We start from the raw sequence: 18098 nt of genomic DNA on the forward strand, positions 1-18098 counted from the left end.
CTGGGACCACAGAAGAGATAAAAAAAGGGATTGCTTTGCCATTAAGAGGACAATCCCGTTCCCATTGCCCAGCTCTGGTATTACTTTGAATGTGCATACAGTAAAACCCTCCTCCATCCCCCACCGTACCTGTGTGATGTTGAGCCAGAGACAGAGTGCCTGCACCCTGCCCTGGAAGTCCCTGGCCGCGTACTTCTCATAGTCCTTCTGGAGGGTCTGCAGGGACGGGTACAAAGCCTCTACCGACTCCAGCAGCTCCATCACCCGTTTGACCTGCTCGAAGGCCAGCCGCTGGCGCTGGAGGTGCTCCCTGTACCCCGCCCCGGAACCCAGGGGGGCCGCTGCATCGACCGCCGAGGAGGGGTTGGCGCTGAAGCCCCATGGGTCAACTGAAACAGCGTGGTTAGTCTCTGGAGCTCCACCAGCAGCAGGCTGGTTAGAGTCCCTTTCCTCCCCAGAAACCGTCACTGAGCCCTGGGTTGGAGACCTCTGCTTGGGCACCTGGCCTGGACCTCCACAGCCTGACTCTGTGAACACTAGAGTCCTCTGGGCCCCCTGGTCTGGAGATGCCCCTGGTACTCCCACTCCTACCCCCGTCCGCAGGCCAGGTTGCCCAAGGCCTACGGTGCTGGGGCTCAGGCTGTGGTAGTTAACCTTGAAGTGGAGGACCTCGTGGATGATGTCTGGGATGGCCTGACGAGCTGTGAACAGGAACAGGTCCTGGTCGTTGACGGAGCGTCCCGCGTGCCACGCCTGGAGCTCCAGCCACACCACCTGGGTGTTGGAGAGAGAGCAAGATAAAAATACACTAGTATGCATAAATAAGTGAATAAATAAATATGTAAATAAGTCAGTGAATAAATACGTCATTGTTCTGGGCCATGAAGGCGGTGTTCTCCAGGCCGCGCTGCTCCTTCTCCTTCTTCTTGGACGACATGGATGTCAGCTTCAATAACAACCTCAGCGTCTCAAAGAACTTGAGTCTATCAGCGGGGCAGTCTGTACGGGAAGTCTGGCGGTGGGTGCGATGGGCCATGGGGTGGGGCATAGTGACCAGGAGCTTGCCGCTGCCACAGCCCAGTGACAGGTAGGGTTTCCTGGGGTCCATGTTGAGGGCTGAGCCTCCACCGAAGGGGCTAGAGGTCTTGGAGAGCGGGTCCAGCATGAAGGAACCGTGGAAGGTCTTCTTGTGGTCTCTCTCGCTGGAGCGCAGGGTGGCACGTTGTTTTTGACCCTGTTTGTAGCTGTGTTGTTGATCCTCGCTTTGTTTCTTTTCTTGTTTGTTTATTTGGATCCCCTCAGAAGGGTCGGTCTGTTTCTTGCCCAACTTGTAGTTATGTTGCTCGGCCTCCGGGGGCTGGAGGTGGGGGCCTTTGTCTTGGTCTCGCTCGGCCCCTTCTCTTAGCCTGTTGGGGTTGGGCTGCCTCTCTCTCTGGGGCTGGGATGGGCTGGAGGGGGACGTCTGCTTGTCTGCTGAGATCCAGAGAGAGAGTGGAAAATCAATACTAATTATAGAACCTTTACCCGTCAAGAAAATCCACATGTTATGGTTCCTTTACTCACTGCTACTGGCTCATTCCAAATGCGGGCCACTATGTTTGTTGCAGTTACCCTAACAGGTAGAGTGGGTTTATCTAATGTTAATTTCTCTCTTACCCTTGTTATGAGAGCGTCCAGATGACTTGCCCTGGCTGTTCCTCTGGCGTTTGCCTGATGTGTTTACCACACTTCTCCCCTGTCCTCTCTACGTCTGACTACATCTTACCCCCCTAACTTACCCTTGTTAGGAGAGCGTCTAGCCGACCTTCCCTGACCTTGGCGGTTCTTCTGGTGTTTCCCCGACATGCGTTTCATCTGCCGGGGGGTGCAGGGGGGAGATGTGCTGTGCAGAGCTTCCTCTTCCTTGCTGCGCTTGTCCCACAACTCTTCCACCTCGCAGTTTTGATGCACCAAACCATATTTTGAGGGATTGGCCTGCCTGCGGGACAAGAGTAGAGTTGTTTGGTAGGGATTCTATGGAAACAAATCTAGTGTCGTCAACAGAAAATGTCCTATGGAGGAGATGAGGGGAGTGGTCAGAGAGAAAAAAATCTGAAAGTTGATGATTTCCTATTTATCCAATCCAGGTGTAGGCCTATCCATGGCAGGCAGCCAGCCAATCTAGTCTCATGTAGTGGGTTTGCTCGCCACTTAAAGGGATAGTGCGAAATTTTGGCAATTAGTAGCATGCTAGCTGCTCCCATAGACTTCCAGTCATTGTGCTAATGCTAGCTAGCAATGGCTCACGAAACTACCTTCAACCTGCACAAAGAGTCATACAAATGGTATCCATGAGATCATCTGACTCTGGGTAGTAGACAAATGGCTTAATTGACTAAATGTCAAACTATGGCCACCCGGGTGGCGCAGTAGTCTAGGGCACTGCATCGCAGTGAGTTGTAGCGATGAGACAAGATAGTAACTACTAACAATTGGATACCACGAAATTAGGGAGAAAAAGGGGTTAAACATTTTTTTTAAAAGAGTCAAACTATTAGTTGCTAATTGGGATGCAACTAATCATCCACATTAAGAGGGTCTCACCTTTCTGTAGGTAAAATGTTTATTTCTTAACGATCATTACTGTGCTCAAAGCATACTTTTTTAGTCAAGATAGGCCTAATTCAAATTGGTGCTAATTCACCAGCTGAGGAAGTGGAAACTCAAAAGCTAGATCGCTAACTCTAATTATAAACCAGGTGTTTCAAGCCCTGAATGCTGAAAGACGTGGTATATAAAGACAATATGAGTATGATGCAAAACTAAATTGTTTGCTGTTCTAATTACTTTGGTAACCTATTTATAATAGCAATAAGGCACCTCAGGGTTTATGGAATATGGCCCAGGCCTTCCACATTTCACCTTAGAACAACTCTTAGCCATAGTATATTGGCCATATACCCCTCTGGGCCTTGATTAAATGTAATGTCCTAAAAAAAAAATGTTTAAATTATGTACAATGGAGACCAAGTACACTTGCAATGGCCGATGTACAATTTTGCTCGCTCAGTATTTAAAAGCCTTATTAGTGCACAAAGAAAAATGTATCTACATTGCACAGAAAAAGCCCTATTTTGACAGTAAAATAACAAAAAGAAAAATGCCTATTTGTCCAAAATTCATGACAATCACTGGATTAGGATGCATATCAAAATAATTTGAATTATGCATTCCTGCTTGGACATGTTAGATGGTATTCAATAAATGTGTTACATCCTAGTAATCTATTACACCTTTTAATAAAGCATAGTGAATTACACTAGAAGATACCTAAAATGTATTATAATTGTCTGACCCTGAGCAAATGTTAGTCTGGAGCCCTGAATAAGTTATGGGGATTCACATTCCACTACTAGGTAAACCTCATACTGGTTCTCAGCCTGAAAAGAGCAAATAGTACCCCTCTGTAGGGTTGTCTCCCGACCCTTCTGCTTCCACACTTTCTTGAATGGATTTAACAATTGGGAAATATAACAATCATTGACAAAAATTAACTCCCTCCAGCTGATTCTTAGAATCCTATGCTGTTAAATCCGTGAAGGAGAGTGAAGTGAACAAGTGCACATTTCAGAAGAAAGGACATAACCACAGCCAAAAAGTAAAATTGAGCTATATCATAAAAATTCATGAAAACAAAAATGTGCTTTTTGGTCTTATTTTATTTAAGGTTTATTTATTTAAGGTTAGCAGTGTGGTTAAGGTTAGGTTTAAAACCAGATTTTAAGAATATAAATTGTAGAAATAGGCGGTGTTTATGGCTGTTCTAACTCGTGAAGTACATCTGCTTGGTGGTGGGCAGCCATACGGCACTAAGTCATAGTTCAAAAGGTTAACCTAAAGGTCACAAAGCCACCCCATCTCACTTGCCCTCTGGTGTGTAAAAAAAAAAAAAAGAGCAGTGACCTGATGTTAAGAATACAAAAGAACTAAAACACTAGGCCTATAAACTGTGTTGTATGCCTGGAGTAAATCAGAGCTGAAAAAATAACATTTCAGGCTATTCTTTTAAAAACAACTAGAGCCAATGCGCACAGTCATTTTGTAAGGCACCAAGGTCCCTTTCAGGTCCCGGTCTTTCAAAAAAAAAAAAATAATAATAATAACTTCATAGATCTTCATTGTAAAGGGTTTAAACACCGTTTCCCATGCTTGTTCAATGAACCATAAACAATTAATGAACATGCACCTGTGGAACGGTGGTTAATATACTAACAGCTTACAGATGGTAGGCAATTAAGGTCACAGTTATGAAAACTTAGGACACTAAAGAGGCCTTTCTACGGACTCTGAAAAACACCAAAAGAAAGATGCCCACGGTCCGTGCTCATCTGCATGAACATGCCTTAGGACTGCAGATGTGGCCAGGGCAATACATTGCAATGTCTGTACTGTGAGATGCCTAAGACAGCGCTACAGGGAGACAGGATGGACCGCTGATCGTCCTCGCAGTGGTAGATCACGTGTAACAACACCTGCACAGGATCGGTACATCTGAACATCACACCTGCGGGACAGGTACAGGATGGCAACAACGACTGCCCGAATTACACCAGGAACGCACAATCCCTCCATCAGTGCTCAGACTGTCCGCAATAGGCGGAGAGAGGCAGGACTGAGGGCTTATAGGCCTGTTGTCTTGTGAGGACCTGCCTTACATCACAATAGAACACACAAATAAAATCAATTTAGTCTCAAATAAATAATGAAACATATTGGTTTAAATTATTCAAAAAGTGTTAGAGAAGAAAGTAAAAGTGCAATATGTGCCATGTAAGAAAGCTAACGTTTCAGTTCCTTGCTCAGAACATGAGAACATATGAAAGCTGGTGGTTCTTTTAACACGAGTCTTCAATATTCCCAGTTAAGAGGTTTTAGGTTGTAGTTATTATAGTACTATTTTTCAACAATACCATTTGTATTTCATAGACATTTGACTATTGGATGTTCATATAGGCACTTTATATTGCCAGCCTAATCTCGGGAGTTGACAAGCTTGAAGTCATAAACAGCGCTGTGCTTCAAGCATTGTGAAGAGCTGCCGGCAAATGCTGTATAGTGCTGTTTGAATGAATGCTTAGGAGCCTGCTGCTGCCTACCCCCGCTCAGTCAGACTGCTCTATCAAATCATAGACTTAATTATAATAAACACAGAAATACAAGCCTCAGGTCATTAATATGGTCAAATCCAGAAACAATAATTTCAAAAACAAAACATTTCAGTGAAATACAGTGAAATACGAAACCATTTATAAATTAATTCCCTCAACATTTATTTCTATGGTCGTATTTTGGCGAGGCTACTTTGAAACAAGGTAAGGTATGCTTCATAAAATTACGTTAAAAATTTCCTGATTTTAAACAATTACAGATGCATTATGCAGAAATTTCTCCGCCACTTCCTGTTTGCTAAAATTAGAATAGTTCACCTAATTTCAGTTTGTGACAAAACCGCTATGAAATCTCTTTTCAATAACCAAAAATATTGCAGTTTCAGATGGTGTACAAAATCGAAAGTAAAACTAAAACAAACTTAAGCACGGGAAGCATAGAAATAGCACACATAGAACAGATCTACCACTTCTTAGACTTGCTTTCAACAAGAATGACAGATTTATAAATCACAATTCTATGTGAATTTAGTCAGTTCGCCCAAAATAAGTTAAATATCGCAGCTTTAAGTTGATGTTTTAAAATGCTGGCCACCTCCAGCTCAGATTCAAGGTGGGTGATGTGCGGTTAGCAACAGGCACTGTCCTTCACTCTCAGGTCTTGTGACCATTTGATCTAAACAAACCATACGTTATGGTTAATGTTCGTTATACGTTAATGTTCATTATATTTGTCAAACATGACTGGCCTTTAGCCTCCATTTAAAGTTTGGCTACATTTTCTGGCACCTCCATGTTTGGACATGCATATTACCCACACTTTGACCTGTAGGCTTTTTAATTTATGTAGGCCTACATGAAAACTAGATTTGAATATTATTCCGTTGTTGGCCTCTCTTATCAAGAGTACTTGTTGGATATTGTGATTTGTGTGTGAATTATTTTGTCCATTTGGACAAGAGGAATGTAGATTTAACTAACCAAGCTCTCACTTCCACACTTCCTTTTAAGTGGAAGAAACAAAGAAACAATTAAAACAAAGGAAGAAGGCAGGGAGGGGGCACGCCGACCCAGATCACGCTGGCGGGATGCGGGGAGGGGGCACGCCATCCCAGATTACCCTGGCTGGATGCGGGGAGGGGGCACGCCATCCCAGATTACCCTGGCGGGATGCGGGGAGGGGGCACGCCGACCCAGATCACCCTGGCGGGATGCGGGAGGGGGCACGCCATCCCAGATTACCCTGGCTGGATGCGGGGAGGGGGCACGTCGTCCCAGATTACCCTGGCGGGATGCGGGGAGGGGGCACGCCATCCCAGATTACCCTGGCGGGATGCGGGGAGGGGGCACGTCGTCCCAGATTACCCTGGCGGGATGCGGGGAGGGGGCACGTCGTCCCAGATTACCCTGGCGGGATGCAGGGAGGGGGCACGCCGTCCCAGATTACCCTGGCTGGATGCGGGGAGGGGGCACGTCGTCCCAGATTACCCTGGCTGGATGCGGGGAGGGGGCACGTCGTCCCAGATTACCCTGGCTGGATGCGGGGAGGGGGCACGTCGTCCCAAATTACCCTGGCTGGATGCGGGGAGGGGGCACGCCGTCCCAGATTGCCCTGGCTGGATGCGGGGAAGGGGTATGCCTTCCCAGATTACCCTGGCTGGCGCAGCTTTGTCCCTCTAAAGCTTTTCAGAGGGGATTTTAAATAGGATTAGAGGGGGGGGGGGGAGTTGACCCCGAGAACTAAAGCCAATAGAGTGCGGGGAGAAAAGGGTCCCCTAAACATCAGCAGTCTCTCCATCCATCAACTGATTCAAAGACATTCCCCCACACGTGTGTGTGTGTGTGTGTGTGTGTGTGTGTGTGTGTGTGTGTGTGAGTTGATAGGGTGGAGGGGCATTGGTGGATCGCTTTCACTAATAAGAGAAATACTGGCCAAAGCCTTTCAGTGAGAGAGAAAGAGACACATGGAGAGGGGAGCACACACAAAGATCCACATGGAGAGCACAGGCCCCTTACTGCCCATCTGGCTCAATGCAGAGACCATAGAAAGTGGCCACCCCTGTATACACCCCCCACTCTTCCATACCCACTGACTCCTCTATATACACACACACTTCACTCTGTCCCCAGGGAGCAACCAAGGACTTCCAGACAAGACACCTGCTGCAAGACGTTGGGCTTCCGACATGCCAGAGCAGTGTGTGTACGCGGCTGTGCCAAACAGGAGTCCAGATGCACCCAGTGTTTGCATATGGGTTAAATAATAGGAGGGCTGGGAGAATAGATTCATCTGGGCTTACCATCGATGCACATTCCTGGAATTAGAGTCATTTAAAACTTTAACAGAACAAGGACAGTCATAGAATTACATATCATAACTTAGTAATCGGACCTCTGTGGCCATAGTGTTCTTTTCCTTAGTCCTACTCCAGTCTCCTTTCCACCTCATTTAACACCAATTTACTTAACAAAAGGCACATCTCAACAGGCGATCCAGGTATGGCATGTCACAGGGGGGGGGGGGGCTGATGACCACATCAGACCAATTATTTTATTTTACCTTTATTTAACTAGGCAAGTCCGTTAAGGACACATTTTTATATACAATGACGGTCTACCCCAGCCAAACCTTAACCCGGACTACACTGGGCCAATTGTGCATCTCCCTATGTGACGCCAATCACGGCCAGATGTGATACAGCCCAGGATCAAACCAGGGACTGTAGTGACGCCTCTAGCACAGATGCAGTGCCTTAGACCGCTGCGCAACTCGGCAGCCAAGAGAGATGAGTTCGGATTGTGGTCTATTTGAGCTGGTCATGTGTGTAGTAGGTAATCCTTTTTAACACAGCTTTTCTTGGAAAGATATCATGTAGTAGAACTGCATAAGTGCTGCTCTCCACTTTCTGGAGGACTGAGTTTTGAAATCAGTGGAATTAGAGTATGATCCCTAAGGAGATGGAGAAAACACCTGTCTCCGGATTACAGCTTCAAATTAAGAGCAACCATGGCATCCTTGATAGAGGGAGAAGCGTCATTTTCAGATATGACACATTTCTAATTTTGTCAGGAAGTCGTTTTCATTTTAAGTTAATGTGTACTGTTAGCTAGCTAAAGTTAGCTGGCTGGCTCGCTAGCGTTACGTGTATGATTTGTGTAGTAATATTATTCACATCTCAGAGCCATTTGCTTTGCTAGTTATAGCCTAAATGTTAGCTAGCTAACATTGAACCTGGTTGGTTCGCTACCTGCAGATTCATGCAGGGTAGTAACGTCATGAGTTGGGACTATGGTTTATTGTTTATCTAGCTAGCTACATGTCTTAACAAAAGACTCCATTTCAATAGAATGTTCATGATGTCACTGAGACAACGGTCAATAGATGTAGCTGGCTATCCAGTCCGATTTCAGAGCACTTTCGTCTGTGTGTGTCAGAGCGCAGAATAACTGACGATTTTACCAATGCTCAATACCCGTTCAATATGGCCGGTGTCAGTAAATGTTGGCATTTAATGAGTAATACAAAAATTGTTTCTAGCAGCATAGTTGCTGTAACCAACGCTCTGGAAAAAATAACAGCCCAACCAGCTCTTTAAACGCGTTAACCCTCTCTAGGCTGCCGGCCCAGACAGCATTCTTAGCCGTGCCCTCAGAGCATGTGCAGACCAGCTGGCTGGTGTGTTTACGGACATATTCAATCAATCCCTATCCCAGTCTGCTGTCCCCACATGCTTCAAGATGGCCACCATTGTTCCTGTTCCCAAGAAAGCTAAGGTGCTTGAACGAAACGCCCCGTAGCACTCACTTCTGTCATTATGAAGTGCTTTAAGAGACGAGTCAAGGATAGGGTTGCAAATATATGCAAATTAATATTAATACCATTAAAATGTAGATGTTTTTTGCATTGGATATATTTACCATATGAAGACAGAAACATAATTTTACTTTATCGTAAGTAGACAATTGCAAATGATTATATTATTCCAATAGAAAAAAAAGAAACAATTTAGTTACGAATTGAACTTTAATTAAATGAGTTGACACTTCACAAGGGATGATTTCACTGAACAAAAAAAGAAAGGGAATATTGAATGATTCCCCAATAGGGATGCAACGGTACAGTGAGCCCAAATGGGACGGGTGAAAATCAAAAGTAAAGGGTCAGTATCTGGTGGACTGCACTAGATGTGCCAGTTCTTTCTGTGAGATGTTACCCCACTCTTCCACCAAGGCACCTGCAAGTTCCCAGACATTTCTGGGGGGGGGGGGGGGGGGCCTAGTCCTCACCCTCCAATCCAACAGGTCCCATGGGATTGAGATCCGGGCTCTTCGCTGGCCATGGCAGAACACTGACATTCCTGTCTTGCAGGAAGTCATGCACAGAATGAGCAGAATGGCATTGTCACGCTGGAGGGTCATGTCAGGATGAGCCTGCAGGAAGGGTACCACATGAGGGAGCAGGATGTCGTCTCTGAAACACACAGCGTTGAGATTGCCTGCAATGACAACAAGCTCAGTCCGATGGTGCTATGACACACCGCACCAGACCATGACGGACCCTCCACCTCCAAATCTATCCCGCTCCAGAGTACAGGCCTCGGTGTATCACTCATTACTTCGATGATAAACGCAAATCCGACCATCACCCCTGGTGAGACAAAACCGCGACTCGTCAGTAAAGAGCACTTTTTGCCAGTCCTGTCTGGTCCAGCGACGGTGGGTTTGTGCCCATAGGCGACATTGTTGCCGGTGATGTCTTGTGAGGACCTGCCTTACAACAGGCCTACAAGCCCTCAGTCCAGCCTCTCTCAGCCTATTGCGGACAGTCTAAGCACTGATGGAGGACGATCAGCGATCCATCCTGTCTCCCTGTAGCGCTGTCTTAGGCATCTCACAGTACGGACATTGCAATTTATTGCCCTGGCCAAATCTGCAGTCCTCACATTCTGCAGTCCTAAGGCACATTCACGCAGATGAGCAGGGACCGTGGGCATCTTTCTTTTGGTGTTTTTCCAGAGTCAGTAGAAAGGCCTCTTTAGTGTCCCAAGTTTTCATAACTGTGACCTTAATTGCCTACCATCTGTAAGCTGTTAGTGTCTTAACGACCGTTCCACAGGTGGACGTTCATTAATACTTTTTTTTAATTACCTTTGAAAGACAGGGTCCTGAAAAGGGGGCCTTTCTTTTTTTGCTGAGTTTATGTATATACTATATAATCACTTCACTACCACTGCTCATCCATATAATTTTATACTTATACAGTGCCTTGGGAAAGTATTCGGCCCCCTTGAACTTTGCGACCTTTTGCCACATTTCAGGCTTCAAACATAAAGATATAAAACTGTATTTTTTTGTGAAGAATCAACAACAAGTGGGACACAATCATGAAGTGGAACGACATTTATTGGATATTTCAAACTTTTTTAACAAATCAAAAACTGAGAAATTGAGAAATATATATATATATATATATATATATATATATTCGCATCCCATTCCTTTTGTGAGGCGGAATGTAGCCGTGGTTAGAGCGTTGTGCCAGTAACCAAAAGGTTGCATGATCGAATCCCTGAGCTGACAAGGTAAAAATCTGTCGTTCTGTCCCTGAACAAGGCAGTTAAACCAACCCACTGGTAGACCGTCATTGTAAATAAGAATGTGTTCTTAACCGACTTGCCTAGTAAAATATTTTTTTTTAAAGTGTACTTGATTGAGTGTATTAGGTTTTGTTGTGGAATTGTTAGATATTACCTGTTAGATACTGCTACACCGGCAGATCTAGAAGCATAAGCATTTCACTACACTCGCAATGACATCTGCTAACCATGTGTATGTGACCAATAAAATTAGATTTTTGATTTTGAGTAAGACCAAGGATCTGATTGTGGACTACAGGAAACAGGGAGGCGAGCATGCCCCCATCCATATTGACAGGGCCACAGTGGAGCAGGTCGAGAGCTTCAAGTTCCTCGGTGTCCAAATCACTAGACTTAAAATGTTGAGGTTGAAAAAGTTTGGCATGGGCCCTCAAATCCTCAAAAAGCTCTGCTGCTGTACCATTGAGAGCATTTTGACTGGCTGCATCACTGCTTGGTATTGCAATAGCACTGCTCTCGATCGCATGGCGCTACAGAGGGTGGTGCGGACTAGAGGTCGACAGATTAGGATTTTTCAACACTGATACCGATTATTGGAGGACCAAAAAAGCCGATACCGATTAATCGTCCAATTATTTATTTATTTGTAATAATGACAAATACAACAATACTGAATGAACACTTTTTTCTCTTTTTTTTCTTTTTACCCCGTTTTCTCCCCAATTTCGTGGTATCCAATTGTTTTTAGTAGCTACTATCTTGTCTCATCACTACAACTCCCGTACGGGCTCGGGAGAGACGAAGGTTGAAAGTCATGCATCCTCATACACACAACCCAACCAAGCCGCACTGCTTCTTAACACAGAGGCATCCAGCCCGGAAGCCAGCCGCACCAATGTGTCGGAGGAAACACCGTGCACCTGGCAACCTTCGTTAGCGCGCACTGCGCCCGGCCCGCCACATGAGTCGCTGGTGCGCGATGAGACAAGGACAACCCTACCAGCCAATTTGTATTTCATTAACCTTTGACTATTGGATGTTATTATAGGCACTATAGTATTTCCAGTGTAACAGTATAGCTTCCGTCCCCCTCCTCGCCCCTACCTGGGCTCGAACCAGGAACACATCGACAACAACCACCCTCGAAGCATCGTTACCCATCACCCAGCTAACTAGCAGACAATTTCACATTGGTTACACCAGCCATTAGGCTGATAGGCTTGAAGTCATAAACAGCGCTGTGCTTGCAAAGAGCTGCTGGCAAAACGCACGAAAGTGCTGTTTGAATGAATGAATGATTACGGGCCTGCTGCTGCTCAGTCAGACTGCTCTATCAAATCAGACTTAATTATAACATAATAACACACAGAAATACGAGCCTTCGGTCATTAATATGGTCGAATCCGGAAACTATCATTTTGAAAACAAAACGTTTATTATTTCAGTGAAATACGGAACCGTTCGGTATTTTATCTAACGGGTGGCATCCCTAAGTCTAAATATTCTTGTTACATTGCACAACCTTCAATGTATGTCATACTTACGTAAAATTGTGGCAAATTAGTTCGCAATGAGCCAGGCAGCCCAAACTGTTGCATATACCCTGACTCTGCGTGCAATGAACGCAAGAGAAATAACACAATTTCACCTGGTTAATATTGATCATGATTGATTGTTTTTTATAAGATACATTTAATGCTAGCTAGCAATTTACCTTGGCTTCTACTGCATTTGCGTAACAGGCAGGCTACTCGTTGAGTGCAATGGTTAGAGTGTTGGACTAGTTAACTGTGCGGTTGCAAGATTGAAACCCCTGAGCTGACAAGGTGAAAATCTGTCGTTCTGCCTCTGAACAGGCAGTTAACCCACAGTTCCTAGGCAGTCATTGAAAATAAGAATGTGTTCTTAACTGACTTGCCTAGTGAAATAAGGTATAAAAAATATATATATTTTAATAATAGTAAATCGGCATCCAAAAATACCGATTTCCGATTGTTATGAAAACATGAACTCAGCCATAATTAATCGGCCATTCCGATTAATCGGTCGACCTCTAGTTCTTTTAGGCACATTAGTATTGCCAATGTAACAGTATAGCTTCCGTCCCTCTCCTCGCTCCTCCCTGGGCTCGAACCAGCAACACAACAGCCACCACATCGAAGCCGAAGCAGCGTTACCCATGCAGAGCAAGGGGAACAACTACTAGAAGGCTCAGAGCGAGTGACGTTTGAAACGCTATTAGCGCGCGCTAATTAGCCTGCCATTTCACTTCGATTACACCAGCCTCATCTCGGGAGTTGATAGGTTTGAAGTCAAACAGCGCAATGCTTGACGCACAATGAAGAGCTGCTGGCAAAACGCACAAAAGTGCTGTTTGAATGAATGTTTTCGCACATGCTTCTGCCTACCAACGCTCAGTCAGATACTTAGATACTTGTATGCTCAGTCAGATTATATGCAACGCAGGACACGCTAGATAATATCTAGTAATATCATCAACCATGTGTAGTTAACTAGTGATTATGATTGATTGTTTTTTATAAGATACGTTTAATGCTAGCTAGCAACTTACCTCGGCTTACTGCATTCGCGTAACAGGCAGTCTCCTCGTGGAGTGCAACGAGAGAGAAGCAGGTCGTTATTGCGTTGGACTAGTTAACTGTAAAGGTTGCAAGATTGGAGCCCCCGAGCTGACCGTTCCTAAGCCGTCATTGAAAATAAGAATGTGTTCTTAACTGACTTGCCTAGATAAATAAAAAGGTATGAATTAAATAATAATAAATTCTGATTGTTATGAAAACTTGAAATTGGCCTCCAACCACCCAAGCCATAGACTAGGAGGGTAGAGAGAGTAGCCATACAGACTCACGCTAGTTGGACAAACTTTTAGATGCCATGGGTTATCATCCCATCTGGTACTTACCGTCTTGACAACATCAAATCACTGTAAAGAAGCTAGCGAACTGGGCTTTTTCTGGTTCACAAAGGGGCTAAGGTGGTGGGCGTAGAAGGGGCTGTGACAATGGGTATTGTTGGCGTGACAGAATTTTAGAGCAAACTCTACAGGACCCCATCTTGGCAGTTTAAGTACATTTTCTGCAAGTCTACACATTTCTCCATGGAGCCAAGATATATTTTTGCACTTTCAGGGAAAGTTTTCTGCAATTCTAAAAATGTGGTGTGTTCTTTTGCTCAAACATAAAATCAATACTGATACATTTGTTTTTGGAATTCTAAATTATCCTTGACAGTCCAGCTTTTATTTTTGTGATTGAGAACTAACAAATAATATATAATTGAAAAATATAGGTCCATTAGCTTTCTACATACTTTGTAGCTGATTGTTTAGTGGTTTAAGTTTACACTGAAAGAGTTTTTTCCCCATCTCAATTTTCTCTCTCTTTTGGACATAGGCGAACCAAAGAGGAAAAAAACGCTTAGGCGGCCAGCCCAAGGATTTCCAAAATCCCTAACTATGTTAGCCAGATATGCTAATTTGGGATATTTTGCTGCACTTACTGTCCTAGTCTACAACAACTCCATTCAGATTAAACAGCCTACTTACTCCTTCTCATTTAACTAACTTAATTCCATCATTTGTATTCCATTTTGCATTGATGAGAGATCTCCCACATTGCATGCTACACATTCGGCTAGTGGCCAATCTGCAAAAAGTGCTTTCATTTGAGATACCTCTTCCGGAGGTATAACAAAGCACAACCATGTTGTTTTCCCATATCTTTTAAGGTCTCCTAAATATGAAATGGATGGTTGTATAAAAATGTTTTACTGCAAAAGTGGGTAAATAGATGTGACAACCCCTTAAACAGTGCAGAATAATACTTGGCTGGAGGGGTGGTGGCATAAACTCATGTAACCCCATATTGCAAGCTCTGATATTGTACAAATGACATATCCTAATAATTGTTGTTTGTGTATCTTAAAGCATTTTGGAAATAGAGACCTGTATACACAGATACAATAGTCAGAAACAAATTTGCCCCCACTGTGGTATAACCTGTGCTCTTAAGTCACCTCTTATCATTTACAAGTGAGCTTTGATTCATTGCTAGTCCAATCCGTCTGCCTGAATCCAACATGACCTACTGGCTCACTGCATTTGGAGTTGCCAAATTACTTTCAGCCCTGGAGTTGCTGTATACATTTATGACAAACAAGAGGCACCTTAGAATAATACAACTTGCTGTATGTGATCGTTTATGGTGGCTGGGGATTGACTGTGACATAGTGGTTTATGGTGGCTGGGGAATGACTGTGACATAGTGGTTTATGGTGGATGGGGAATGACTGTGACATAGTGGTTTATGGTGGATGGGGATTGACTGTGACATAGTGGTTTATGGTGGCTGGGGATTGACTGTGACATAGTTGTTTATGGTGGCTGGGGATTGACTGTGACATAGTGGTTTATGGTGGCTGGGGAATGACTGTGACATAGTGGTTTATGGTGGATGGGGATTGACTGTGACATAGTGGTTTATGGTGGATGGGGATTGACTGTGACATAGTGGTTTATGGTGGCTGGGGATTGACTGTGACATAGTGGTTTATGGTGGCTGGGGAATGACTGTGACATAGTGGTTTATGGTGGATGGGGATTGACTGTGACATAGTTGTTTATGGTGGCTGGGGAATGACTGTGACATAGTGGTTTATGGTGGCTGGGGAATGACTGTGACATAGTGGTTTATGGTGGATGGGGATTGACTGTGACATAGTGCTTTATGGTGGATGGGGATTGACTGTGACATAGTGCTTTATGGTGGATGGGGATTGACTGTGACATAGTGGTTTATGGTGGCTGGGGAATGACTGTGACATAGTGGTTTATGGTGGATGGGGATTGACTGTGACATAGTGGTTTATGGTGGCTGGGGAATGACTGTGACATAGTGGTTTATGGTGGATGGGGATTGACTGTGACAGTTGTTTATGGTGGCTGGGGAATGACTGTGACATAGTGGTTTATGGTGGCTGGGGAATGACTGTGACATAGTGGTTTATGGTGGATGGGGATTGACTGTGACATAGTGGTTTATGGTGGATGGGGATTGACTGTGACATAGTGCTTTATGGTGGATGGGGATTGACTGTGACATAGTGGTTTATGGTGGCTGGGGAATGACTGTGACATAGTGGTTTATGGTGGATGGGGATTGACTGTGACATAGTGGTTTATGGTGGCTGGGGAATGACTGTGACATAGTGGTTTATGGTGGATGGGGATTGACTGTGACATAGTGGTCTTTGTGCACCATGCTATGATCTGCTCCACCTCCTCTGCAACCCTTTCACTGTTCATCCAAGCCCAGGGATCATCTTCAAATGTATGTGGAGCTGTGCTATGTCCCTCACAACCAAAACATCTTAGTGTAACTAGGTCATAGGCTATGATGACTAACTAACCTGAGGTTAGCCGCACAAGTTCTATCACGCCCCATATCTCCTTCTGGGCGTGCCCCACCTATACCAAGCACCCACAGTTAATATCGGTGAAATTATCCTACCGGACTTCCAAAAGGAATAAAGAAACAATTAGGACTTTTTCCTTCGCCAATCAATAAACTCCACTCTTAAGCCAATTAGATGACAGCCCTTTCACAGACTCTCCACAACCAGACAACCAACCATTCCACTACTGGAGTATCCCCAGTAGGCTGACCCCATTTAGTCGACTGGTCGATTGTTTGGTCAATACGCTGTTGGTTGACAGATCTCTTTAATCGAGCTGTCTTAAATTTATTTTCATGGAGTATGAGACACCCGTCTGATTCACACCTGTTTCCGTGGACTAACCCATTGCAGAGGCCGCAGATGGCGCCGTTTGCAGTAGCGCACTTGATTCAGCTGCCCTGTGCACCTGGTAGTCAAAATGTTCGATCCAGCCATCTCATGTGTCAGAAGTTATTAAAAACTCTGCCTACCAGGCAGGTCCAGAGAGTAAATCAAGTGCACCTATAGGCCTACCGCTGGCCAGCGCTCGTGTCAGCAGCTTTCACAACTTGATAGGTTACTGAAACAAATGTCAACAAATAGAGGAAAGGGCTGCTGTTTTCATGGGTGAGTTCATGTTTAAGATGTTATTCAGAACAGTTCAGCACTTTATTCAGCAAATTTACAAACCATAAAACGCCCTCTCCAGCCCAGCCTATCCCCTCACACTACAAAGTGAATAGATAGGCTTGCGTGTTATTATTGGTGGCTTTAGTCTTTTTAACATCAAGGAATATTTTGTGCGACTCGAGTTCCGCCATTAGCTGGAAGATTGTGTCCCCGTCATTCTCAGAGGGCGAGAGAGCGGATAGATGGTGAGGCAGCCTCTTCCCTCCCTCCCTCCCGCCAGACTGACCATCAGATGCAGATCTTATGGAAAAATACACAAATCGATTAGTTGAAAGAACAGACTACTCTCGGTCGTCAGATATTTTGTTGTTGTTGGGGCCAACCCTAATCTCCAGCATCATTCAGGCTGGGATAATGTTCCAGTTAGTCAATTGGTCTCTTTGGTATGCAAGTTGCATCCGCTGACTGCATCTGCTTGAAATGGAAACTGATCACTCCATAGCCCCAATTCCCCTTCAGTCATACAGGAAGGATCCTGCCCTTGTCACTGCAGCTTGCCCAGAATGACCAGTTAGCTGTGCAAGCTGGTCAGGCCCCAGAACTACCACCACCGCTGTGCAAGCTGGTCAGGCCCCAGAACTACCACCACCACTGGCTACTGGTCAGCCCCCAGAACTACCACCACCACTGGCTACTGGTCAGGCTGCACATATACACTACTGGAGTAGCTGACTGTTATATTACGGTTGATATCCTGTAACTTGGTTATGCTACTGCGTGCATGTGATGTGAAAGGCTGGTTGTTATACAGTGCATTCGGAAAGTATTCAGACCCCTTGACTTTTTCCAAATTTTGTTTCGTTATAGCCTTATTCCAATATGTATTCGTTTTTTCCCCCCTCATCAATCAACACACAATACCTCATAATGACAAAGCAAAAACAGCTTTTTAGAAATTTTGCAAATGTATTAAACATTTAAAAAATGAAATATCACATTAACGTAAGTATTCAGACCCTTAACTGAGTACTTTGTTGAAGCACCTTTGGCAGAGATTACAGCCTCGAGTCTTCTTGGGTATGACACCACAAACTTGGCACACCTGCATTTGGGGAAAGAAGTCGAGGTTGACCTATTATGATTTTTTAACGCCGATACCGATTATTGGAGTACCAAAAAAAAGCCAATAACGATTCAAATCGGCCGATTTTATATAATGTTGTTGTATTGTTGTAATTGTCATTATTACAAATATATATAGAACAATATA

At 44.5% G+C, this 18098-nt stretch overlaps 1 protein-coding gene across 5 annotated transcripts in view; it reads right to left on the minus strand.

Annotated features, from left to right (window-relative positions):
- The window catches only part of LOC139381781 (mitogen-activated protein kinase kinase kinase 4-like), a 75015-nt gene that overhangs the window by 36621 nt on the left and 20296 nt on the right, over positions 1–18098 (minus strand). For 3 of the 5 annotated variants that reach the window (XM_071125535.1, XM_071125533.1, XM_071125536.1), the window contains exons 2-4: positions 1779–1978; positions 866–1473; positions 130–774 (exon numbers count right to left, since the gene is read on the minus strand). In XM_071125535.1, coding sequence (XP_070981636.1) covers positions 130–774; positions 866–1473; positions 1779–1978 — 1453 coding nt within the window. The remainder of the gene's footprint in view (positions 1–129; positions 775–865; positions 1474–1778; positions 1979–18098) is intronic. The other 2 variants (XM_071125534.1, XM_071125537.1) reach the window with 1 other exon arrangement.

The sequence above is a fragment of the Oncorhynchus clarkii genome, chromosome 23, assembly GCF_045791955.1.
Source record: "Oncorhynchus clarkii lewisi isolate Uvic-CL-2024 chromosome 23, UVic_Ocla_1.0, whole genome shotgun sequence".
Taxonomy (NCBI): Eukaryota; Metazoa; Chordata; class Actinopteri; order Salmoniformes; family Salmonidae; genus Oncorhynchus; species Oncorhynchus clarkii.